At 42.2% G+C, this 27,433-nt stretch overlaps 1 protein-coding gene across 2 annotated transcripts in view; it reads right to left on the bottom strand.

Annotated features, from left to right (window-relative positions):
- The window catches only part of NAA50 (N-alpha-acetyltransferase 50, NatE catalytic subunit), a 165,327-nt gene extending 138,552 nt beyond the window's left edge, over positions 1-26,775 (bottom strand). For both annotated transcript variants that reach the window (XM_085621088.1, XM_085621089.1), the window contains exon 1: positions 26,576-26,775. In XM_085621088.1, the coding sequence (XP_085477214.1) occupies positions 26,576-26,583 (8 nt within the window). In that variant the 5' untranslated portion in view covers positions 26,584-26,775. The remainder of the gene's footprint in view (positions 1-26,575) is intronic.
- Positions 26,776-27,433: the final 658 nt, after the last annotated feature.

The following is a 27,433-nucleotide window of genomic DNA, read 5'->3' as shown; positions in this document are numbered from 1 at the left end:
TGAAGATTGAGTAGAAAAGATTTGGTGAACAGAAGAAGGAAAAGAGTCAAGGGAGCACAGAGTGAACCTGTGGTTCAATTGGTAAAAGAAGAATCCACATTTGCGCAAAACAATTGGAATAACCAACGTGAAGAATGGAGTAAATATCGGTATAGCCAAGATATGGATGGACATACTGCAATCCAACAACGTTAAAGAAAAGCCTATTGTGAAGAGACTCTAACCGTGTAATGGACCAAAACTTTGTGTATTCAACGTGAGACATTGTTCTATTGAAGTTACTCATGCGGATTAAACAGAAAAAAAAATTAATTAAGGTGAGCGTTTGAACTTCAAAAGGAACCACAGTGAACGTGCACTTTACCGTTGGGGTATACCACGCGAGGACATCCCGACATTGAAGGGTGCGCGTGAAACATTTTGAAAGACGCCATCTGTTCGGGAGACTGGTGGAACGTCATCGGGATCGACGTCTGTGTTGGTTGTTGTGCGCCAGCAAAGAGTTTGCATCATTACATCTTCACGCCGTGGCGTCATCAAAAAAAAAAAAAAAATACGCTCACTGGCGCAACGTGCCCTTTGTTGGTGTACGTCTTCTTCAGTTACCAAGGCAACGAACTGAGGATCTAACGCGGAAGCAATTACGGAGTGCGCTTCTTGACGAAGGGACATATCAACGCGCTGTGAAGGGAGAGTAATTATCTTGAAGAACATTGACGATACACGATTAAAAAAAAAAAAAAAAAAAAAAAAAGGAACATTAACGTCATTTTCTCAGACACTGAATACGCTTTTTGTGCATTTTTTTTAGGCTTGGCAAATTGTGGTGGCATCAGTTAGTATACATATTTAAGTATATAGAATTAGAAGTATAAATACGTTTGTAGGATAACTAGAATGCATCTGGTTATAGAAATTGGTTGGTTTGGTTGCTCACACTGCAGGTGATCAATTTGGGGGTGATCATAAAAAAAAAAGAATATATATAATTTTCATTAGGAAGTTGCATTAAAACAGTTAGTCATAGACTATGGAGGGGAGTACTGTGGTACAACCACCATTGTTCCTACAACAAACAGGTGATCCTCCCATAGAATGGGATGAATGGATTGATATTTTTGAAAATTATATAATAGCACTAGATGGGAAAGATTTTAATGCCGAAAGGAAAAAAGCATTGTTATTAAGCACTTTGGGGAAAGAAGGACAGCATTCCTTTAGATTCCTACATGTGGGTACAGATGGTGAAGGTAGAGTAATTACGAATGTTTATAATGAAGCAAAAGAAAGATTAAGGAAACAGTATGCTAAAGAGGTAAACATTGTAATGTGTAGGCATAAGTTTTATACGCAACCCCAAAGATGCAATGAAACGATTGATCAGTTCGTCACACGTTTACGTGAGTTCTCTTAAGTGTCATTTTGGCGCGATGAGGGATGAAATGATTAGAGACCAGCTTATTGTGCAATGTTGCAACAAAAAAAATGCAGGAGAGATTGTGGGCAGCAAAAAATCCAACATTAGGTAATGCCATTGATATAGCCAAGGTGGTGGAACAGTCAGACATGTATGAAAGAAATGGAAAAGAAAGAGTACGACAAATGTGATACAAGAGGATGTGGCTGCTGTAAGCAGCAACAAGAACAATGAGTCTAGTGGGAGGAGTGAGATACCCTCTAAAAAGTTTAACAACAACTCTGAAGGGAATTCAGAGTATAACAAAACACATGAGAAAATGTGTACAAGATGTGGAAGTCCATACCACATGGCTGACTACAAGAGTTGTTATGCTCTTGATAAAAAGTGTGTAAAAAATGTGGACGTAAAGGTCACTTCTACAAAATGTGCAAAACAAGCAGTAGACCAAAGGTAGCAATTGTACAAAATAATGATGACAAGGTGGTGACGACATGTGTAGAAAAAGGTCTGAATAAGATAGTGTGTCGAAGAGGATGATTTGACTATGGCATTGGGAAGAAAAATAAGACCCAAAGCGATATTTCAAATACAGGGAAAAGACACTGAGTTAATGGTGGATTCAGGGTCTTTCTGGACAATTACCCCTCAAGCAATTTATGAGGAAAACTGGCCAGAAGTAACGTTACTTCCTAAAGATATAAATCCAGGAGGATATCAGGGGGAAAGGATAGATATTGTGGGGTACATGCTCACTGGCATAGTGTTTCAGGGAAGGTGTGTGAAAGGTAAAGTGTACGCGGCACGCAGTGGTCCACCAATTTTAGGTTGGGCACATCAGTATGATCTTCATATCATCCTAAATCCCACGGCGAAACAGGTAATGGTGGTAGATGAAATCACGACGGAGAGAATTGTTGAAAGTATGACGAACCTGTTTTCTGAAGGGATCGGGGAACTCAAAGGGTATGTTCATAAGATAATACTCAAGCCAGATGCTGTTCCTATTCAACAGAGTGAAAAGGGTTCCAATTATTGCCAGACAAGAGGTTAAACGCACGCTTGATGAAATGAGTGAGCAAGGTATTATTGAACAGATTGAAACATCCAGATGGGTTTCACCGGTTGTGATCACGAGCAAACCTGATTGTAGTTACAGGTTCTGTGTGGACTTGCGCACGTTAAATCAGAATATTGTAGTAGATACGTTTCCGCTGCCTAATATAAATGAATTGATTTTGTCATTAAAGGGTGGAAAGTATTTTTCTAAATTGGATGTACGTAGTACATATCACCAAATCAAATTGCATGAGGAGTCCAAACCATTGACAGCATTTATAACTACTGAGGGAATATTCCAATTTACAAGGATGCCGTTTGGCTTGGCATCCGCTGCTGGGGTGTTTCAGAGGATGATGGGGTCAGTGTTGAAAGGTACAAAGAATGTAGTCTACTTCCAAGATGATGTGTTGGTGTTTGGAGACACAAAAGAGCATCATAATCTGGTACTTAAGGAAGTGTTACAGAAAATGGATAGTGCAGGCTTAACCTTAAAGAAAGAAAAGTGCAAATTTGCGGTGGAGGAGGTAGAATATTTAGGGTACACATTATCAGCTAGTGGAATTAGGCCAAAGAGATTTGTTAGAGGCCATAATGAAAGCTCCGGCTCCTTCAGACAAGGACCAACTAAGATCATTCCTGGGTCTAATTGAATATTATGCAAAATTTGTGCATAATTTTGCAGGGAAAACAGAGGTTATTAAGGCTCTTCTGAGAAAAGGACATAAATATGTATGGTCCATCGATCAACAACTTGCTTTTGAAAAGGTCAAGAAAGAAATTTGGGATGCAAAGATTCTGACTCCGTTTGATACGAAGTTGAGGTCAATTTTGACTGTGGACGCTAGTGCGGTGGGGATTGGCGCGGTTTTAGCACAGGTTCATGGTTCGGAAAGGAAAACGGTTGCCTTTGCCACAAGGTCCCTTACGGGCTCTGAAAGAAATTACTCTGATAGAGAAAGAAGCTTTGGCTGCAGCGTGGGGTGCTGAGTATTTTAGAATGTACTTATGGGGTTTTCAGTTCACATTGGAGACGGATCACAAACCACTTATAAAAATTTTGTCTCCTGGAGGTGCGAATAAAGGTTCTGCAAGGCTAGCTAGGTTAGCTGCTCGTTTACAGGAGTACTTATACAGAATTGAATATATTGCTGGATGGAGAAATTGCCAGGCAGATGGGTTATCAAGGTTACCTTTACCTTGGGAGGAAGTAGATAAGTCAAATGTTGAGTCTTTTCAATGTGAGGGTGCTGTAGCTACAATGGTTGAAATGGTGGACTTGACTAATGGTGCTGTTGATGAGAATCAATGGAATGCTAGTATGGACAAAGATGAGTTTAAAGGTAGTGATAGATTTAATAGTGAAAGGGGGTAGAAGGGAGAGTACCCTCCCCATTGCAGTAAGACCTTTTCTAAAGGTTCTTGAAGACTGGTCTATTGTTGATAGTGAAGCTAATATTATAATGAAGGAAGACAAAATTGTTCCTCCGTTAAGACATGAGATGTGTGTTATTTAAACTCGCTCATGAGGGTCACATGGGTCAGTCTCTTACAAAGAAGAGGATAAGAACACTTTTGGTGGCCAGTTATGGACAAGGAAATTTCTGATTGGGTTGAGTCTTGTGCAGAGTGTTTTGAGAGTGAGAAAAGATTGAAAGTGGGTAACCAATTGAATTTGGGTAAAATTGTAGATCCTGAATTACCGTGGCACACAGTTTGTTTGGATTTCATAGGTCCATTTCCCAGCTTGAGGTGCAATCTTAAGTTTGGGATAGTCATGGTGGACGTCACATCAAAGTGGCTGGTTGTAAGGTTTGTTAAAGAAATAACCACTAAAAGCACTATAAACATCTTATCGGAAGTTTTTAGGGAGGAAGGCTATTCTGTTAAATTAGTCACTGATAATGGTACTCAGCTAATTTCAACCGAAATGACCTCATTTTTGGAGTCCTGTGGGATTGTGCATGTTAAAACATCTTTGTACAACCCACAGGGGAATGGTATGGTTGAGAGGGCCAATCGTATGATAAAAGGGGTGATACAATTGGCTGTGGCAAGCAGAGAGAATGTGGAAAAGATGGTTAATGATTTGGTATGGGCGTATCGTACAACAGAAAATACAGTTTCTGGGAAAATTCCATTTGTAGTTATGAGGGGGCGTGCGGCTAGTACCAAATTAGTTCCTGCTTGGATGAAAGTGTGTTTGGGTTTAGCTAACCTGGGTGGTGTTGATAAAGAGGTAGGCAAAGATCTGACGCATAAGACGAACATAGAACCCAATGATTAGGTGAAACCGGGACGTATCTGTGCTGGATTTACCAAGTTTCGTGGACCGTATAAAGTGAAATTTGTCCGTAGTAGACATGTTACGCTTTACAATGGGGAAAATTGGAATTTGAGAAGGGTGGCACTTTATAAGAAGAAAAAACTAGGTGATGGGACTGCTTGTGGTAATGAGGGTGAGAGTTTTAATCCCCATTTCCTCATGAGTGATGGTGAGGCTAGTGGAAGAGTTACTGAAACTACACCCAGTGATTGTGGTGACATTACCAATAGGGTTAGGCCTGAAAGGTCAAGATGTCCACCTAGATACTTACAAGATTATGTATGTGGGGATTCATAATAAATGTGTTAGGATGAAGGATCGGGGATAGTGATAGTTTGTGATCAAATGTTTTTGTGGTTACATCAATTTCTGATATGCTTTGATCTTGTTTATTAATGTTTCTTTATGTTAATATTTATATATTTTTTTCTTTATGCAAGGAAGGGGGTGTGTTGTAATCTTAAATTGGTTGGTTACACGAGAGGTGTTATGTTACTTTAAGTATGGAACACTTATACCATTCTGATGTTGCTATGCTTAGTGACACAGCTATGTTCTGGAGTGTGACCACTGTAAGCTGATTTCTGGTGGGATTGCCAACGCTTCTCTGTGTTCCTAATAAACTACTATTCTTATCTATCTCTGGTGTGAGGATCCAACTACAACAAATCCATCACTCATGAGGAAATGGGGATTAAAACTCTCACCCTCATTACCACAAGCAGTCCCATCACCTAGTTTTTTCTTCACACAGATTCCTTCACTTAAATGCAGGATAACTGCCCCAAACCAGAACCAAGAATTAAGAGGAGAATTTATGAAGCGGAAAGCAATCCAAAATGGAAGGCAAGTGTCTGCCCTACAATATCGCAACTGGTGAGCCTGCAAGAGGAGTCCAGGTCCTTACGTTATCTGGCTGGAATCCCCACAAGGAGCAATGACATTCTGAATTTAGCCAGCTTTTAGTTAACCTGATTTGCTTCTCACTGTTGCAAAATAATGTTCTTAATAGTATCCTTCGATGTATAGGTAAATTACACATTTAGCATATTCAAGGCAAATAAGTATGTATACACGATACATTGCACAAATACAATATATGCTACCATTAGTTAAACAGAACATGGATCAAACCAAGAAATAGTAAAATACATTCAGTTAGATTTCTAACTTCAAATAATTATAGTGTTCAAAAACGCAATTTTATTATCCAATTCAAGGAATTCCTTAACATGGAGGCCACGCCAGAAATAGGCATGTTGACGTCACTATGCAGCTGGCTCGGCAGCGAGTTATTTGGGGTGATTTGACAGCAGATCGCAACGAGCCGTTTATTTAGGCAGCTGGCCCGAAGACGTTACAGTCCTTCCTAGAAGAGGTAGTGAAACAGTGAAAGTGAACGTCGGCAAAACGAAGACTACTGCTACACTAAAAGCAACTGGAAACTATAAAGGTCAGTCAACAGTACGGTACGATACTAAGGGAGCAAGAGGCTGAGGGCCTAAATCAGATGAAGACTCCACTTTAACCAACACGTTTTTTTTGGCCGGGGGTTTGTGAAACCTGTGAGGTGGATCTGGTGTACCTGTGAAAAGCACGTCACAGCTGCGTGCGGACGTTCGTTGACGTCACGCCGCCAGCGCGCGCGCCAGGTCACCCCCCTTTCAGTCTCACACACCGAGGTATCCCGGCTGACAGCCCGAACTGGAATCCGCCGCAACACCAGAGGCGTTACGTGCTGCGGCTATCTATACCCAGGCTCTTAGTAAGCAGTTTTAGATGCCATTCAGAGCAGCTATTCGCTTGCAGCACAAAAACAACAATTAGCTGGGGGCTAAAGAGGGGCCAGAAAAAATCCGCAGTATCCACAAATGTATAGTCTTCAAAAAGGTACAGATGTAGATGGTAAAAAAACAAGCCCCATAAGAAAGCACGGGGGGGGGGGGCGGGGGTAAACTTGTCAGAAGGTGAAAGAAAAACATTGGGGCTGAAGTGCAGAACAATAAACAAAAAAAAGTTCTAAAAATCAGATTGACTTTTTGGTTTAAAATATACCACGTGCTTGGAGTGAACCAACCCTACGCACACAATTTACACTTCAAAGGGATAGATATGGAGACAAATCACAAAGTAAAGCATCGATTCCTTACTTTCAGACCCTACAGATCTGCAGTACTGATAGCCACCAATGTTACAGATTGCTATGTGAGACATTTTAATGATTTCAGTGTATTTATGAGTGACATTTCAACGAGTGACACTTTCATACAAGCAAAGATCATGCAATGAAGATGAGAAACATAAATATTATGAATTACACCCATTTGAGCAACGAGAAACTCCAAGAAGATCTTACAACTGCTGCAAAGCACGAGAAATCGAGGGGCACTAAACTGGAGACAGACTGTATCACTGCAATTCTCAATAACTGAGGGCAGGCGGGCACTGCTGCTGCTCAGAAAATGATCTGATCATCATGACCTCACGCCAGCCTAAAAAGCACTTTTTAGAGCATGGGTCAGCTCGTTATTGAAACTACCCCGACTACCCTAACCCTCCTGCATATATCTCCCACTCCGAGAAAAATAGCTGCCCTCTGTTCTCACTAACATTTTGCAAAGCCCCAGACACGATTCTTAAATACTTTACATAGCTGGCTAATTTTTTTAATTGCCTATGTATGACATTTATATGATTTCATTGTGCACAAATACAATATGCAATTTGTGCCATTCTACTACTGAATGTGTGACACTTCCTTGCGAGTAAAGCAAGGACTATTATTTGCGTGCCTGTGAGTTTTCCATTACTATAGCCAGATATACGACACAATAACAAACATAACCTAAAACAATTCAGGCCTGTTGATGTGATTAATGCTTGTTAGCAGTATCAGATGAATGGGTAATTAATAAATATTTTGTTGTGAAGTAGAGTTTAAGATGATGCAATTCTGAAATATTAGACTAGGATTTAAACATTACTAAGGTGTGTGGAAGGGAAGAAGTCTGCGTGCTTGGATCTATTTCCCATTCACACTGTTCTCTGCAGTTTCTCACTCTATATACACTTTCATTCTTTCTGTTCCAGCATCTCTCTGAAATCGTTCATATGCACGTCATTGTCTCCTTGCTCTTTATCACTGTCTTTATACTTTGTCCTTCTGCATGTACATGCTTGTGTCGCACCCCTGCCCCAATGTTCTCAGCTAACACACACACTCTACTCACCTTAAAAATACATTTTCATTTCCTTTGAAGTTGTCAATATTTCAACAGCTGTGTACTTCCTTCACAGGCTTTAGATAAAATGGCAATTACCACATGTGTGATAATCGCTTCCTGCGCTGTGTAGAGACTAATGACCGAGTGAGCAGGTATTCGAATACTATTGTTACACAATGGTCGGCAAAGTGCGAAACACAGTGTCGGTGCTCAGAATTGTGCCCTAACGCACACCGACAACCTGATCTCACTGAAAAACCCAGAGACGGCATAGTCAGAATGCAGTGTTAAAAACTACTTAAAAATAACAGTTTGTAAAAGGAAATAGTCTTCGGGAGTGCAATATGGAGTAAAACGTGTGAAATGTAAGCATGTGTTGGTGCCATGTATTGCCTTTAGGGTGTTAGTTATTCTTCAGCAATCATTCAGCACTTGTTGAAACTTCAAATTATTGCCAGTCACAGTAGCTGCTATGCTGGTTTTACTGCAGAGTAGACTGGCATAGGTGGACAACGATCTGCTCTGTGTCAGACCAGCTGCCTGGGACAGAAATTATAGGGGGGGGGGGGGGGGGGGGGGGGAGTGGAGCGGGGGGAATTCTCCACCGACTGCCAAGAGGCAGTTAAGTGGCGGGCCAGCCTAGGGCAGCTCAGTAAAAGGAACCAAACTGCTTATTTCTGAAATCTCTGCACTACTAGTGCATAGTAGTGACTGTGTGGGGTGCCTTGCCAGCATTTAAAACGGGAGGTGAGGCACCACCAGATCTGGGAAAGCTACAGCCAGTGCCCCATTCGGATTAGGTTATTTTCTCTCATATGTTGAACATCTCACAAAGAAAGCCTGTGGGGTGGCCCAGACAGGGGAGCTTGAATGATCACACGTTTTGATCTGGACTTATTGTGATGCAAAAGTAACAACGTGATGAACATGTCAGCGCTCACCTCAGAGCCGGGCACAAATCTAGACTGTCACTCACCATTGATTCAGTCACTCGATTCACACCATGGGATGATTAAGTTAGGTAGCAGCCAAAAGCAAGCGGCGAGCAGCTCCCTCGGCTACAGGCTGTCAGGCTCTCAACGGAAAGTCTGAGATAGCTGGTGCTGACTGGGGCGGGGATGAGGGGAAAAATAAATAAATAAAAAAAGACAGTGTCGACTGGTGAGCTGAGAAGGTGCGGCCCGCGTGCAGGATCTATTATAAACCCCCCCCCCCCCCCTATCGTCACAGTTATGCCGGCCGCATGTTTTGGCTGTTACATTGTTACCACCAAAAGGGGCAACCCTATTACCTGAACCAGGGGCAAGGTAAAGACTTGAATCCTAACAAGGATTCAAGTAGTATATTACATATAAAAAACGACAATATAGAATATATATCACATAGAAAAAAACAAATGTGCAATATAAGACTTGGCAGGTGACACCTATACAAATTCAAAAACGTACATAATTTAATAAGACAATATAAAATCAGAAGGCAATGGTGCTCTCGATTACAACAAACCATAAAGACAATAAACAGTGTAAACAAACAGTGTAAACAGAGGAAAATTACACATAAGCTGTTCAGACAAAACAAAAAACAAAAGTAGCAAAGATTGCGTCTTCTTCAATCAAGGCAACATATACGCGTCAACTGGGTTTCAACCACATTAAACTTGAGCGGTTATCATCAGGACAAACAATATTCAATAACAGAGCGTCCAACAGAAAAATGTATTCATTCACCTTATCACGAGGAGTCCAACGCAAAAAAAAAAAATGTAGTAAACTCAAATGGCATATAGTCCACACACACAATTGCGCAATGCAAGTGAGATTATATATCAATATACACTCAAATGTTAGAGAGGAATCCAATCACTCTCCCAAATACACCAATTAATGTATAAACGGTCCCTCGAGAAGACAACTGCAATTGCTCAGAACTACGAGCGAGTCATCGTTCCGAGCGCCGTGCCGACCATGCCAGCTACTCTCACTTGCATTGTGTAATTGTGTGTAGACTATATGCTATAAAAGTTTGTAGGGGTATCAGTCTTATATTGTATATATTTTTGTTTTGTTCTATGTGATATATATTCTATATTTTCGTAGTTTAGGTTATCTGTGCTTACATTGTAGCACGGTACTAGCATGCACATGAACCACTGGCCCTCAAGCCTGCCGGGAGCTGCGCGCATCACGTGCTGCCACTGCCATTTTGGTGCATTACAGAGTCTGGCTTGACAGCCAAGAGGCGCCATAATGCGCGATTTCAGCATTTCAATGCGATGATGCGGACCACCACACTAAAATGTGTTGGACTAACGCCTGATGCATGCTATTTAGCAGAGCTGAGTACTGCTAAGTGGAACGACATTAGATGCAACAAGCGTGCAAGCCAACTCAATCTTAAAGGAATACCCACAACATGGGTAACTAAGCATATATGGCTTATTCAGGCACGAATTTGCTGCTGACATGTCAGATCCTCACTGGAGTATGAAGTCTGGCATTGTCAATACAGCCTTACGTCCGTGGCCGGTATGAGACTTCATAAAGGCTGCTGTTCAGAGTGCACCCAGGTTAAAAAATCTTTGATAACGTTAAAGTACTACCATTACACTCTCAAAGGGAACAGTATGCACAAAAAAAAAAAAAATATATATATATATATATATATATGAGTGCGCAGGGCCACGTCATAAAAATCCATACATTGCCAAAGAGGAGTAGATACTAAGTTTTAGAGAAAGGGTAGGCCAGGCTGAACACTAGCATACACATTCCACATGCACTGGTTCATCTCACCTCCAATCTCCTTGCACTTTAATGCATTAAAAAAAATTGCATTTGTGCCGTGCTGCCATCAAACCATGGCTGCACATAAGCCAAGAGTTACCACCTTTAAACCAGAGTCAGTACTGTACTACAGTAAACAAATTCCATACATAGTGAAAATACAATAATTCAACGTAATGCTGCAGACAGAAGTATAGCAGGCACATTGCCATGGACAGCTACAAAATGTCAGGAATTTATTGCCCAAACGGTGTCCACAATATTGCACACAAAAAAAAAAAATACCCTCGTACTATTCGAACTGCCACAATACTAGAGATGACAATATACCATGGATTACAATCATTGTGCCACCGAGAACAGTATGCTACTGCAAGTTACCATTCTGCAAATGGATGCAAATAATAAGCTAAAAATTACCACCATACGGCCAGTCATTGGAGTGACGAGAATGGCCAGATTCTTCAAGGATTAACCACCACTGTGTCAATGTGAAGCTTATGCCACAGTTCGGCAGTGGCTGCATAGAATATGCCAACCATTACCAACCAACCGCTAAGCCTTTTTATGGCCATTTGGGGTAGTTCACGCTTAGGCCCCTGTAACCTTTTGTCCACATAAGGTATTCACACTAAATTTTCGTCCTTTTCTTCTAACATCCTGGGGATTCTAAAGGTACCCAGGATTTGTGGATTCTGCTGGAAGGGACCAAGAAATTAGCCAAAATACAGCTACATTTTGGGAAAAATGGAGAAAAGGTGCTGCAGAAGAAAGTCTGCTTTCTTCCCTGCAATTGGTATCAACAAAGGGTTTGTGATGCTAAACATCACCATCTTCCCAGTTTTCAGGAACAGGTAGACTTTAATCTTAGTCAGAAAACAAACATTTTCTACACAGTTTTGGCATTTTACTGGGACATAGCGTGTCTTTCTTATTTTTTTGTGCTTTCAACCTCCTTCCAGTTAGTGGTAGAAGTGGGTGTGAAAGCGATAACGGATCCCAGAAAGCTATTAATTTCCAAAAATGAGACCAGTCTGAATTCAGCAAGGGGTCATTTGTGCAGATCCTTTAAGGTTTTCCTATAGAATCTAACAGTTAAAATAAAAAAAACATTGAAATTGAGTTGAAAAGAAAACAGTCAATTGTGCCAATGTTTTCGCCTGTAACTTCTTGTACGCACGACATTTTTTAAAGCAATATACCGTTGGGTCTGCTGTCCCAGTCTGGTTGCAGGGATATATAGAACTTGTAGGTTCAACAGGTTCCAGAGTTACCCAGAGCCATTAACTGAGCTGCACCTTGCAATGGTTTTCATTGTATATCTGGTATATAGCAATCCATTTGGTAAAATATAAATAGTGAAAGAGTATCAAGGAAACCTATGTATAAATGGAAACAAAATAGAGTTTAGAAGCAGTGGTTATTTGCACATCCCCAAAATTGTCGGTAGTCGTACTAGCATGTGAATTAGAGGACATTTTTCAAAAGGACCTTTTTTTACACATGGTTTAACATTTGGAAGGCAGAAATGTATAGAAAGTCAATTGGTAACACTTGTTCTACTGTACTGTGTTCCCCCTAGTCTCCTGATAAAAATGGTACATCACTTGTCTGGGTAGGCTTAGTGCCCGTGACAGGAAACAGCCCAAAACGCACCATGAGCACATCACATTTTTCTTGTTAAAACTGACCCTTTTGCAATGTGCCTAGGTGTAGTCTTTGGACCCTCGCTCAGTCAGCACCTAGAGAACCCTACCAAACCTGTACATTTTTTTTTTTTTTTTTAACTAGACACCCAGGGGAATCTATGATGGGGTGACTTGTGGCTCTCACCAGGTTCTGCTACCCAGAATGCCTTGCAAACCTAAAATTTTGTAAAAAATAAATAAAAAACAAATCCATTTATCACTTTTCTGTGATGGAAATTCCTGGAATCTGCAAGGAGCCACAAACTTCCGACCTCCCTGCATTCCCTCAAGTCTCACAATAAAAATGGTATCTCGCTTGTGTGGTAAGGCCTAGTGCCTGCAACAGAAACACCTCAAAACATACTGCGGAGACTTCAAAATTATCGATCGCAAAACTACCTGATTTTGCAAAGGTGTCACCTGCATTTTCCGTACCGGGATCAGCGGCCATCTAGGGAAACCTACCAAACACAAACATTTCTGAAAACTAAACACCTGGATGAGTCCAGGGAGATGCGGCTTACATGGATCTCCCAACATTTACTTACTCAAAATCCCCTGCAAACCTCAAATTTAGCTAAGCAAATCACTTTTCTCACATTTGTGTGGGATCACCGCACCAGCACAAATGTCCTACCTCCCAGCGCTCCCCTTGATCTCCCAATAAAAGGATAGCGGTTTTTCATTTTCTCATACAATCTACAAGACACTCCCATAAACTTGGTCTACCCCTCCACAGATGTGTTGGCATTCCTACCTCACTAGGTGATAACCCTCACCTAGTACTGAGCTATAAACAAATAACCTCCTTGCTTGACCTGTACTTCAAAAAGAACGTGTTTGAGGCAGATACAAACTTGAACTCCACTGGAGTGTGCCTGGATAGCCATGCTTGAATATGACTGACACCTTGCTACTTTATGGAGTGTGGATGGTGCTGAAAGCTAGAGATTAGATACAGCAGACTAGCAGGATGATGTGACTGCTGTTTAGGTGGGAAGAATACAATTTATATGGGAGCAACAGCTAAGGTGCTGCAGTGGAAAGATATCAAATTCGGCATAGCAGAGGAACTCAGCAATAATTACCTTTTCTCTTGCCCTTTACAGGGAAGCATACAACACACTTTGGAGTTACTGGCCTTTTGGTGGCTTTTTTCTCAGCACAAGGGACGGCCCTGGTTGTGTTGGAGTACATGGATGCAAGTTGCAGAATGTAAAATGTTTCAACTGTAGTTCTAGAACATTAAAGGCATGCTTATCCCACTGAGGGTCAACATTGATGATGAAAATGGACATCTCCACATACCAGCTGTGAATCACATAAGAATTGAAAAAATACTTCTCAGAAAAATCCTCCAATCGATATTACGAGAAAACTAAAACTGCTAGTAATATAATTTTGGGTTGCAACAATCAGGACTCTAGATTTTTCATACTTCTCCATTGTCATAAGAAGTTTTATTTCCCACACCAAAGCATAGAGTCCATGCATGATTAGCTCATACATTCCAGACCTTTTCTTAACATTGTTATTAGTAGTGCTGGTCATTCCATTATAAATGCAGGCGTACCAGAATATGGTAGAACTAAACCTAGACTGGATGAGCTACTTGTGCACGGAAACAAGCATTTTAAGAGCCCCCAGAACACCAAGCTATTTTGCTTAAATGATTCCCAAGTAAAAAAGTTTTGTCGTTCTGAAATACTGGCCAAATATTTCTCACATCTTGGGAGTGCACCCAGTTATCTTTATGCACTGCAGATATTTATTTACTGCAGAGATTATACGTTTGCCAGGTTGCATCTAGTAGTATTGTGGTCCGCTTTGGAGGTCTTGCATAATGTTTTGAGGACTGAGGGAGCTTGAACAATAGGTTAGTAGTGCATGGATAAACTGTGATATCTTGTCACAATAGCAGGTAACCAAGTATCAAGTCCATTTCGTAATGGGCAACAAAACGAGCTTACATCTCCTCACCATCTGCTCCACAACGGTTAGTTCTACTGTATTTTGCTCCACAGCAGTCTGCGTACTGTGATTTTGCTTTAAACAACTACACTTCGACCTATACCCCAAAAAACTACCTTCTCTAATCACAGTGAATGCCTAAACAATCACTTTCCAGATCATAATGTTCACATTTCCGCTGCATAATCATACATACCACCCATCTGACGCTTTTAGTCAATGAAACATAAAATAACCTCTCACCTTCAATATTTTACCCTAACTTGCCAATTTAAGTGATCACTACTGTCCCATACCCAACCCATTTGCTTTAAAACTGCAGTAGTCCTACCCTCATTAAAGAAACCCATGACGGACACAAAATCTCCCTACTACTCTTCAGCATCTGCTTCCCTTCTTCATAATACTCAAGCCCCTTGCTGCATAAAGTGCAGAGGAATGCACAGAAAGCCTGGCAGTGAACGGGTTAAATGCCTCGTCTTTAACTGCCTGACTTAACACCTCAATGCTCAACACCTCCCAATTTGGCTTCTGTACCCACCAATCAACTGAACCCGCTCTCAGCAAACTTCTTCACCTCAGCACACCATAACCATCTTGCCTCCATCCGCTGATCTTCGAAACCATACAGAGGTCAGAGCCAGGTTAACTTTCAGAGACTCGAAGTCAAAAACATCTTTGACAATATTGTAACCATAAATACAGAAACAAAACGTTTTTTGATGCTTCCCAAATACAGTTTAGGCATAATTATCAGTAGAAAGACAGTATAAAAAGGAAGTGAAAAATCATACACAAAAAAATAGTGAACTTTAAACTAAAAGGTTAGCTGTTCATATCGGTTTCTTATTTGTTACACGCTCTTGATAAGATTCAGTACTGCAAGACACATCAATTGGAGAAAGCCTTTGTAAAAACTCCATAGCAGTCAAAAACTGTTTAAAACCAGCCTGGCGTAATACAGGAGTTAAAAAGGCAGATCTAGGGTTTGCATATACAGGGCAGAATAAAATTAATAACTTCTGCATGGTGTGGGGACATGGTTACAATGGCATGGTGGCAAATCATGTTTCCATATACACTGGATAGGAAAGGCCACTTTAAATTGTCGAAGATTCAATTTAAATTTTTATTTTTTATTTTTAAAAACAGGCGAATAAAAGGATTTTCAAACTAGCACAGAAAAGGTTCTGTATTTTTGACCGTGACCATAGAAACATGTGTTCATGGTCTTCAGGTTAACTTGTTTATATAGGACTCTACAAAATGAGATTTCACAATATCCTTTGCATCACCCTTAACCAATATGGGTTGTGTGAAGATTTGAGAGGCCTAGTATATGAAAAACTTGTTTTTACATACGCCAACCATGGTATCTTGATCGCATTTTGGAGGGATAAACAATTTAGGGTGCAGTCTTGCACCCAACACGCTTTGGGGAGGGGGGGGGGGGGGGGGGGGTTCAGCCAATATTTTTAACTGGTCTTCTACAAAGGGAAAGCGTAATTCTTCACGGCAAATTAAATTTCCAGTGCTTTTAGGAGCTGCCAGTTGCCTGCGTGAGAAAGTTCAATGCGCTGAAGTACATCTACATTTTGGTAAGCCCCTAGACCCCAGCCCCGTACATGGCGGCGTAAATACATTTGGTTTTAAATAAAGTGATCACCTGTGGCAAAGGTTTGTGGTTTAAAATCCTTAAGAAATGAAAGATAACTTCTGTGTTTCTACCCATTTGTAATTGCATTAGAAATGTGCTTTCTAGCTTAAGATGGAACTAAAAATAATACCCACATTATTAAAATATTTTTCATTATAAGTACCCCCGCCCCACCGATTCTGAGGAGCTTCGTTTTTAGGTCGAGCCTAGAGCAGCACGCATGCGCTGCTTGCTCGACTTTTAGTAAGGGGCTTCAGAAAGCTCCCCACACGCTTGTGCGTGTATTTTTTTCTTCTTCCGCACAGGCTAATGGGCTTTGCGTGTGTCTTTCAAATAAAGACAGCACGCAATTGGGCAAAGGCGGGTGCATGTCCCGCCTTTGCTCCGCCCACGGCCTATTGCTTGCGGATACCTGCACAGGCCACATCTGTTTTCAATTATCGTGCCCAGACACGGGCGTGATAATTAAAAACAGATCGCTCGCGGTGGGGGCGCGCACACCACTCGTGTGCTTTTTATTTTTATTTCAGAAAAAGGCTGCTCCGTTTGTGTCGCTCGTTTTAACATTGGCTCATCAGAAATATGCCAAGATGAGCACCTCTTCCAGCACACTCTGGTTCCCCACTTTTTAAATATATTATATATTTTGCTGTCTTCGTGAACTCTGAGACTTGGTCTTTCAGTTTTGGCCTGACTCCATCGTGTGCCCATAATTTTGCATCTCGTTGCCATCTCCGAGCTCTTAAGCGTGAATCGACGCAGGGGCTTTTCTTTTCCACCCCTTTGAACACCTTCCAGCCCCGGCCGCTCTGACACCAGCAGATGAGCTGCAATTTTAAAGCTGCCTCGTGCTTTAAGTTTTTCTTTTTCGGCCTTTTAGCGTGTGCTGTAATACAATCCTTGCTCGCGGTTGTGTTCGCTGTACATAACTCTGTTTGATGAAATGTGTGGTATTGATGTACTTGCGTGGCTTTTCCTAGATTGTCAACAGTACTTCTCGCAAATGATCATTGCCAAATGAACACTTTTCAACCGTGTAACCATAGGTACTGTTGAGTAGCACGTGCATGACGTCACCGGAAACCGGTTATGTAACTGAAAATCTGAGTTCTACGCCTCTTTGCAGGCACCCAATGCCGATGGGGCGTAAAGGGCTTCAGCCGCCTCGTCAACATGCAGCTTCCAATGCACACATCTTTAGATGATGAGGTGTGCCGGTCTGCATCGGAGATGGAGCTCAATAAAGGCCTAGAACAAAGTATTTTGCAGGTCACCCAGAGATTAAAGTGATAAAATAAGTACGGAAAATGTAATCCTCAGTGCAGACGGGTTGAAGTCAGAGTCCTAGTTTTTCTTTCAATTTGCCAACACGCGCCACAATATTTGGAGCAGGTCTTCGAATCGCATGAACAGAAGACCCCTCTCCCATCCAGCGCTTACCACCCCCGGCTCTATTCTAGGCACACGCTTCCAAAAAGCCGCCCAGGAACCGACAAAACGTATAGTGCTTCATTGCTTTCCCAGAGTACAAAGCGCTATGCACGTGCACCAGTACAATGATTAACTATTGTCTTCAGTGGCAGAAAGCAAAAAAGGGGGTCACGTAGAACATGTGGAGGGGCCCGGGGTCACGTAGAACATGTGGAGGGGCCCGGGGTCCTTCCACCACTCAAGGCGTGAAAGTAAGCAGGGCGTGAGATCCCCCACACCCCGGGAATACTCCCAGCAGGGATTTGACGTGACGCCATCGCCTGGAGTCTGGGTGAGGGAGGAGGGGGGGGGGTACAGGATGCCCCCTGCACAGGTGGCAGCGGAGTGTGCACGATTTAAAGCAGGGTTGTGAACAAGAGAAGAGGGTGTGTGAGAGCTCTGAGGAGCCGTGACCAGAGAGACACGACTACATGAAACACTGCGCCTGTGTCCTCGGCTGGTGGGGAGGGGGCAGAGTCCCTCTTTGTTAGCAGGGTTCTGTGCACGTAGGTGAACCAAGCATCCAATCAGATGGCAGGACGCGCAGTACGTATGGCACAGGAGTGTAGTAAAGGGGAAACACTTAAGGGCACTGAAAGACTCACTGAAGAGAGTTGGACAGCTCTCTGGGTTCACTACTTGCTGCTGAGATCTTTGTAACTCCAGAGGGTCACATTTCATTTTGTTGCGTTGATAACACGTATATAGGTTATTTGCAGTGCTGTGACACTACGCATCTATGGTAGAAATGAAAGCGCTGCCACTGCCACAAGTATCAAAGAAAGTCCTCAAGGCGCCCGGAGGCAGACACCTACCTCCGCCGTTCTTGTAGCACAGGTACGCGATGCGCCACACGTTGCCCAGACCCACGGCGAAGCCCATGCATGACATGGTGAAGTCCATCCGTCGGGTACCGGTGGCACGCCCGGTTGTGGGCTCCCGCAGCCCCGGCGGGGAGTACCCTCCAGGCAGCTTGGCAGACCCATTGGCACACATGTAGGCATCATGCCCGACTCCGTTGGGAATAAGTTGCCTTTTTCTCCTCCAGCGAGACGTGACCGGTCCTGTTGGACAGCAACCCCGACACTTCTCCATTCGGAAATCAGTTTACGTTTTTGAAGCGTTTCTTTCCCTCTGTGAGGCGCTTCAGGCGGGTCGTCCTGACCTCCACAGGGGGCACGACTTTAGTCTGCCGCTGACTCGAGAGGGCAGGTAGGCGAACAAAGGTCCCAAATGCCTCGGCGGTGTCTTCGAAGGTGTCAGAAGAACTTGGTAGACAAGTGCACCCAGCTATACACATGGTTTATTTTGCAGCAGAAGCAGATTCGATTTTAGACGCGTATCCATTATCATGACCCTATTTTCTATTCTCCATCTCCTCATTTCTACCTTCCTTCTCCCTCCCTTCCTCTTCCACCAGCACCTACCTTACTTCTCCTTCCCTCTTATTCTACTTCCCTTCTCCCTTAGTGTCCTTCCATCCAACAGCACTTGTCTTCTGTCCATTCTCCCCTGCCACTCCATTGAATCTTCTTTCCTTGCACCATTTCTTCTTTTATTCTTCCTTCCTTCCTACCCTTTTCTTAGTTCCTCCCCTCCATTCGTGCATCTATCATCCCTTCCTTTCGACTTTCTTGCCCTCCTATCAGCCGCTGCAACAAAGCTCGCAGAAAACCTCTGAACCATGTGTGGTCGGTGGTGGTATGTGGTGATCATCAAGTGAGAGGAGAAATCTAACAGCAGTCTCAATTCCCTATTAATGAGTCACACCTTCTATATTACATTATGTATAATTACATCACGTTGCGTTACATAATTCCATAAATAGTGTCGCAGACTCACGCACGCAGACTATCCTCATGTTTGGCTAAAAAGTGTATATTTGCTTGTATTTCTTACATTTTACTCCACGTGTACATTTTCGGTGCAAACAATCTATTTTTCTCCCTTGATCCTCACAATACGAGGATGTTTAGAGAACTCGTATTATTCATACACCTTCATTCCACCATTTTTGGTGCAGTGTTAAGTGTATATTCAGAGTGGTGTAACACATTGGGAATGATGGTTTAAACTCTCTGGAAAATTCCAGAATGCCGCTCCCTACTTCAAAGCAAGAAGCACTAAATAATCAAAACTTTTGCCTACTTAAGTTTCACTTCTGTGCGTAGATCTTCCACCTGTAAATGTCACCAGGTCTGCCGCTTGCAGAGCCAAGTCATTATTTTTGGGTCATCTAGAATGTAGGTGCATAAACAAAAATCTGCTATTTGAGCACATTGGCCTAATCCATTAACCCATTTGCATGATTCGTTCAAGTTAAACAAGAAAAGGACAATTTGAGCCCAAAATCGCTTTTGTGATTCACAGACAACGAATGTATACTCAAAAAATAAAATAAAAATCAGTTTACTCATGCATAACATTACTATGCTATATAGTTCAATATTATAAATGACCCAAATGCTTTCCGTGGGTTGTGGCTATGGGCCTTCCAGTATGGGGATGCTGTAAAAAGTGTGTTTTTGCTCTACATTAAAGTAATTCTCTTCACATAAAGAGTCTCTTTAAAAAAAATATATAACAATTAAATAAATGTCCATGTGGTTCCACAAACCATCAGTTTGTTACAGCTGGCCTAGAGACAGCTTTAGTGCCTTTCCAGTCTCATGTTTTCAATAAAAAATAAAAAAATCATATATATGTATGAATACAGGAGGTTTGACTCAGCCCTCGTTATCCACTGGTATGTTAAGGCGTCAATCACATGTTGCTTCCACCAACCACAGCATGCAGCAATGGATCAGTCCACTTCATCCTTTGGTTGTCTTGCACTGTGAGTGATGGCACTTCGCCTAATTACTTGTGCACAGCTGTCTAAGGGCACATTAGTGATTGATTGCGTTCCTGGGCTGCTGGGTCACTCCTGCATTTATAATATTTTTATGCGTTTTCCATTTTTTTTTACATATTGCATATGTTCACACGCTTGCCAAGGTCAGAACTATTGGTTTTGCCAATGTTTGTTACATATGATTGGGGGAAATTTTAGCTGTCTTTCAGATTCAATGCAATTAGAAACACCTTACAATGGCTGTGCTGCTTAGGAAACATCAGGATTTTCACTGTCCATGGCTTTCTGATTTTTTTTAATTGTAATTACTATGTCCATTCACCACAGGAGAGGAGTTGGCCTAACGGCGAGGGCGCTCGACCTCGGAACTGGGTTCGAGTCTCGGTAATGACTCTGGACATCCTGTGATTCTGGGCAAATCACTTAATCTCCCCGTGCCTAACAAAAAATGAATGTATGTCCTCATGTAACGTAACTGGTGCAATGCAAAGCGCTCCGATACCCGATTGGACCTGTCACGTCAGACTCACATATGGTGATGGTGTCACATCTTTGTTGCTTATTTAACATGTGGTAATCAGCAGCGGGGTATCCTGCCAATGGCTGTGCTGTTTAATGTCACCAAGATTGATGTCAGGGGAGTACTCTATTTTGTTTCTTTTTCAACCCGGTCTCAGAGCAGAGGACTCCGCAGCTCTCTTTTAGGACAAGTCAATCCTCTTTGCTTGAGGGCAATAGTCTGGCTTCTGTTAACTTGACACACTAATGCCTAATATCAGTTCACAAAACTTTATTCGGATAAACATAGTATCCATAAAAGTGCAACAATGGTTAAAAATGTAACAATACATAATAGTTAGAATTACAGTTGTATAAACACAGCATCATAAAATTCAGATGACAGAATAAAACAAGAGTCCTCAATAATAAATAAATCACTAATATATAAAACCAATCCAATCGATGGCTATGAACTGTCCGTGCGTGAATGAGACTCAGTGATTAGACATTGTCTTACGCGCCCTGGTGGCAATTCTCAAAAATGTGCTTAGACGAAAAACCAGTTCTTCATCAGCCAAGGCAAGCATACATGAATAAGCAGAAACCAAACTAATAGGCCTGCTCTTATTAAAAAATGGGAGAAGCCACTTGATATACGTCATGTAATATTTGCAGAAAAACAAAAAGTGTTGAATTGATTGGCCACTCACCCCGTCACATGGGCAAGGTAGTGAATCAAGTTTCGGATGATAACCCAATGGGAAACACAAAGCAAATTTAACTGTCCCAGCCCTCAGGCGGAATAAAAGGCTCCTTTCCCACCGGCTCATAAGTAAGGTGAGATAATTTGGTAGGGGGTAGCAGTGCCGTTCGTAAGCCATGTAACTGGAAACAGTAGGTTTATTTGATTCCAACACAGTTCTTACGGTGCTATATAACGAATAAAGAGCGCTTCTAAGTTCTTTTATTTACAGTTTCTGATTCACTAGGATTTAAGAAAATGTAGCCCTTATTGACGCTGCATAAACTTTGATGCACTCCAGATAACCAGGGAATATCCATCCCCTTCTCACACTTCAAACAGTCTGTTATAATGTTTTTAGTTAAGGCAGCTGCCTGATTCTTCTAGACTGATAGCCAGAAGAGAGCTGGGCGAGCGCGTATAAAATCAGATATATAATATAAATTCAATTCCCTGTGGCAAATGTATTGTGGGGTCGAGATTGGAATACTCGACAGCTTTCTACAAAACCGGTTTTCTTCCTGCTGAATGCAGGAACTATCTGCGGTGCCCCAAATCTCAGCTCCGTACGTAGCCACAGTGACACATTGTAATTAAAAAAAACCAAATTTAAAATAGCTAAAATAGCACCTGTGTTCTTTGGGCGGGGAAAACTAAAAATAGAATTAATAGTCTTTGAGAACTTGCTCCTGGAGTGAGTAAGATGCTCAATCCAGGAGCCGTTCACAGCAAAGACTACTCCGAGATAAGGGAATTTACCGGTACTTGTCAATTTTTGATTGCCAGCAACAATAGAACTAAGCTGGCGTTTTCTGGGGCCACAGGACAATAAAAATGTTTTTTTTTTTTTTAATTTACGCACATGTCCAAACTATCCATGAATTTAACAAAGGACTGTACTAGGATACGTAGAGAATTAGGAGTGTGGCCTATAAGAACCACATCATCTGCGTAAAGTAGTACAGGAAGAGGTTTCCCGAGATTCATGCGGACATCTTGGGTCATAGGTACCAGTGACTTATTTAGGCCATTAATATAAATAATAAAAAGGAGGGGGGCCAGGACACATTCCTGCCTGACCCCCCCCCCCCCCCCACTTCTGACCTTAATGGCCCCTGAAACCTCTCCCCCACTACCTAGCCTCACCTGAGCCTCAAGGTCTTTATGGAGATATGCCAGAAAATGAGCCAGTGGCTCGTCCAGCCCATAGGATAGCCCACTGCCTTGACCTGTTCACAAGGTCAAATGCTGAGGCCAGATCCATGAAGGCCAAATAGACCGGGGAATTCCGAGCGATAGTATACTTCCCAATTACAAGGTTGAGATTAAGGCATTGTTCATTAGTACCAACCTTGCTACGGAAATCTAACTGGCAAGGCTCTAGAATACTACACTCCTCTGACCATTCCAGGACCTTTTTGTATACAACTCTGCCCAAAATTTTAAGGGTATTATCAATCAATGAAATCAGCCTATAATTGCTAGGCTGAGACCGATCCCCCCTTTTTAAATATTGGGACAATAATGCTCTTTGCCCAGGTGCTAGGTAGCGGGGCGTGCATTAAATTGTTAAAAACCATTCAAAAGTAGCGGGGCCTAGAAATCCGGGTTCCATTTGATTAAATCTATTGGTTATTCCCGATGCTGTGATGAATAGCTTCCTCTGCCTAATATTAATGGTGAATTTGACTGCCATAGCAATATAGCAAATACAAATAATTTCAGGAGAGGCAATTGCAGGTTAATGAGGATATAGTAGCTGAGATTTAAGCTGAAGCATTTCACACCACGCGCAATAAGATATTGACACATTTGAACGTCCAAAAGAAACAGGAGGATTACCAATCTCTGATTTTGTGGGTCTGTACACAAGCATTCTCCCATAGAAAATCCCAAGAGTAAACAAGCATTGACATAGCCAATAGGTCTCGCTTTTGGGACCTTATAAGTGTTTAGCCATGCAACAGTTGATGTTGTTGCACCAAGGATATTGTGCTGGATAACTAAACACATAAGGTACCAAAGACGAGACCTATTGGCTATGCCTGTGCTTGTTTTGTTTGTAGACCCACTTATGACCATACAAGATTTTGACTCATTTATTTAAAGATCCGGCCACCCCATAAACTCTGGTTCAACAATTTCTATAAACTACTGGATGTAAGGGCAAGCAAACAGCATTGTCTGCATATATGAGTTTGGGTAATGATTTCCCACATATCTTTGTTACATCTGTTCCTGCTTTTTAAGAGATGTTCGGTTATGCCACCGATTAAAACATAAATGGGGCTAAAATGCCGTCTTGTCTTAACCCTCTATAGGATTAAGTTCACGAAATGAATTCCCCTTGTGGGCCGTAATGAACAGCGATCTTTAAATCGTAGGGTAAACGTTTTAATAGGAAATGGTCTAATTCAGACGCACATCTTCTGCATCATTACCTGCAATTTTTCCCTGCTGACTGAGTTGAAAGATCAATAAAAGCCAAACGGACTGCCCCCTCATTTAGCTTTTACATATTTGCTGATGAGGTGCAGTTTCAGTGTTTGCTGGATGGTACCAATACCCGATCTAAACCCAAACTGTACACAGGTTAATCTTGTTCTCCTTAGCCCAGGTTTCTAAGCGCCCCAGGATTACCCTCCCTAGAGTTTTAGCAGTACCATCTATTGAGGAGACTGGCCTATAATAAATAGCTTAGTGATAATTTGTCCTGTTTTTTGTTTTTTTAAACAAAATGGGGACTGAGACAGTCTATCTCCATGATTCTGGAATCCTACTCCCCACAGCACTCTTTAGGATATTATATAGATTTGGTCCCCACAGGTAGGTATCTGTTTTAAATAGCTCCACTGACACCGTCAGGGCAGGTAACTTTTCTTGGAGCGGACCATTTCAATGCCAGACTACCTCATCCAAATCTATGGGCAAGGATAAAGGGACTGGGGTAAGTCTGAGAGCATCAGCGGAGGGGGTGGCGTCTGCGGGTACCCGATCTAACCCAGACTGAAGAAAGATCCCTGAGAAATCCACTTAACTCCGGAGATCAGAGACAATCTCAATATCTATTCCTATGCAATTAAAGATAAGCCAACCAGTACAACATCCTTACAACAAAACCATGGTGCACCCCCTCCAGATTCAGATCCATTGGCCATTTCTGACGCTATCCCTGGAATAATCAGGAGCCAGATTTTAGAGCCATCCCTATACTACAGAACTTCAAATCTAATCTAAAAATAAATACATCTCTTTAAACTATAGGACTACTCAGAAAAAAGTGATTTCCACATAAGGGCCTCAATGTAAATATGCTTAACATTACTTTCTATGGCGACTGCGAGTACTCTGCTGAACAGGATTTCATGTGCTGATTTGTCATTACTCTCCAACAGCTCATTTATATATTTACTCATCGGTTTATGGTACACACTACTCACTGATATATGTAAAAATGTCTACATGGCCTTAAATGCAACCATTTCTGTTTGAAATATTACTTTGTCTTTTTTTTTTTTTAAGTGGATGATCATCATATGCGAGTGTCACAGTGTTGGTGTGGAATGCTGCATGGAAAAGCAGACTGCTGCATCAGTTACATTGTTTTTAGCAGGGTCTCCATGTGGTGCTCTGGCACGAATATTATCTTAAAGACACTCATGAGCAGGGTCGCGACGGCAGAGCTTTATGCTCAATCCGCCAGTTAAATAAAATAAACCGCAGTACCTAGCGTTATATATAACCAAGGTTTAATGTCAGCTAAAGTAGCCAAAGGAACTTGACTGTTAAATGCTCAGTTCATAATACTGAACTCAACCGCGGATATATCTTAACTTTTATCACTCAAGTATCTACGTAGAGGATAATCTGACTGATGTATTTAATGGTGATCACAAGGAGGAGAGATTTGTGCTCAATCTTATCTACTGGACGGGAGTAGAACATGCAACAAAAGTTGCGAGACCCTTCATCATACTATGTGGGATTGTCCCGCTTAGGGAAAGGCGTCAATGGTCATGACAAACGTTTCTCGTAAGAGTCAGAACCTGTAAGGAAGTTGTTTGCCCCTCCCCCTTTAATTGTCGCTCAGGTACTATAACGTAGAGTATGATTCAGCTCCTATTGTATTTAGTAGTTTTTGTTAACGATGAGGTACTTACTACGATTTTATACTGGCATTTAAATAAATCCAGTTTATATGTGTGTTGTAAGGCTCGTATTACTCGTACCATACAACTTAAGCAGAATTACTAGGAAGAGCAATATGATAACGTACTGCCTGGTGTCCATTGGGCCAGGATCTCTCGGTTCACATTACGTTCTGTTGCAATCACAGCGACAGTTCGCTAAGGAAGGCACAAGATGGGACATTTGACACCGTGGTTGCCCTTTTTTGACAAATTGACGTGCATGTACTGTGGGTGGGACACAAGAACACGGCTTACTCTGGAGACCTGTCACTTCACTCGCTGGTGTGGTCTCCTCCCTCGAACGAGAGTTTAGATTGGTCGAAAATGGACTAAGTCAGAGCTTGCTCAAGAATGTTGTAGTGGTGTGAGTGAAAGTAGGCAGCTTTCGCTAAACTAATCCACACTGGCAGTAGCCACTACTACTTGGAGCAGAGTCTCTGTCACTTAAGTCCCCCTGACCTGAAATCCAATGAGTCAGACCTGCTAAACCACCAGTGTTGCTTTAATAATTGTGTTTTTTATGACTCTCGGTGTCTCTCCAGCCAACATATGAAGTAAGCCCTCTCACCCATACCCAACCAGACTGGAGCAGTATATCATCTCTACAAGGAACTCCGCCGACAGACACCTTGCCTCAAAGCGCGTGAACTCACCCACCGATCACCTCCACCCACATGCCCCAGCACTCACCCCTTCATTGTGCTGAGCCCTCAGGGAAACTTCCAGAAGGCACTAGGCTCCCGCGGAGCACCGCGGCACGGGGGGTGACCGATTACGGCCTGCAGTTTTGGGCAATGCTCCGGGGTGAGGCCTCCTCCTCCTCCGCACTCTCCCTCCACATGTGGATGGCGCTCTTCACTCTCCAGCCAGACACACCTGACCTTTCACCCGGCCCGCCTCCTGCGCGCGCGCTCTCACCCACCCAACCGCCAACCCTAAAAAAGCCAGAGACCCAGGCGGCGAAGCTCCACCCATACCGAGGATAGTTCACTGCAGCGGCCATCTCGGAAAAGAAACCTTTAGTTGAGCGTCTACCACAGCGCGCGGCTCAAACATGATTTTGTCATAAAGAACTGTCACTAGTTTTGTAAAATTTCTGGATACGCAACGGTTTGAATAACATTCATATACAGGTGAATAATGATGACATTAATCAAACGCGAAACAAGGAATATATATGCTGCACATTTCAACAATAATTTTATAACAAAGATGCGCTCTCGATAAATGTCAAATCGCCTTTACCTGTAACTCGGGTTCTGTAAAAAAACACCTCCGAAAAGTCGCAGGTGATATATTTCTAAGATGGCCGCCACTGCCACATTTTCTCAGCCATGGACTCGGTTAACAAGGACTTGTCCCTTTTCTGTCTCTTCTACTACCCCTGCCGATACTGCAAGAGGCAGTCTGCACACAATTCTATTACGAGCAGAGGCTTCAGATTATGTATTTTTTTACTTTATTGCAAAAACACAGTAGCTAATCATGTCACTGTAAACATTATAGTAAACACAACAGAACTTAATTTCCCATGATCTGCCTATGCTA

Source organism: Triturus cristatus, chromosome 8 (assembly GCF_964204655.1).
Source record: "Triturus cristatus chromosome 8, aTriCri1.1, whole genome shotgun sequence".
Lineage (NCBI taxonomy): Eukaryota > Metazoa > Chordata > Amphibia > Caudata > Salamandridae > Triturus > Triturus cristatus.
The sequence above is the reverse complement of the archived record's forward strand: the minus strand, read 5'-3'. Positions and strand labels throughout refer to the sequence as shown.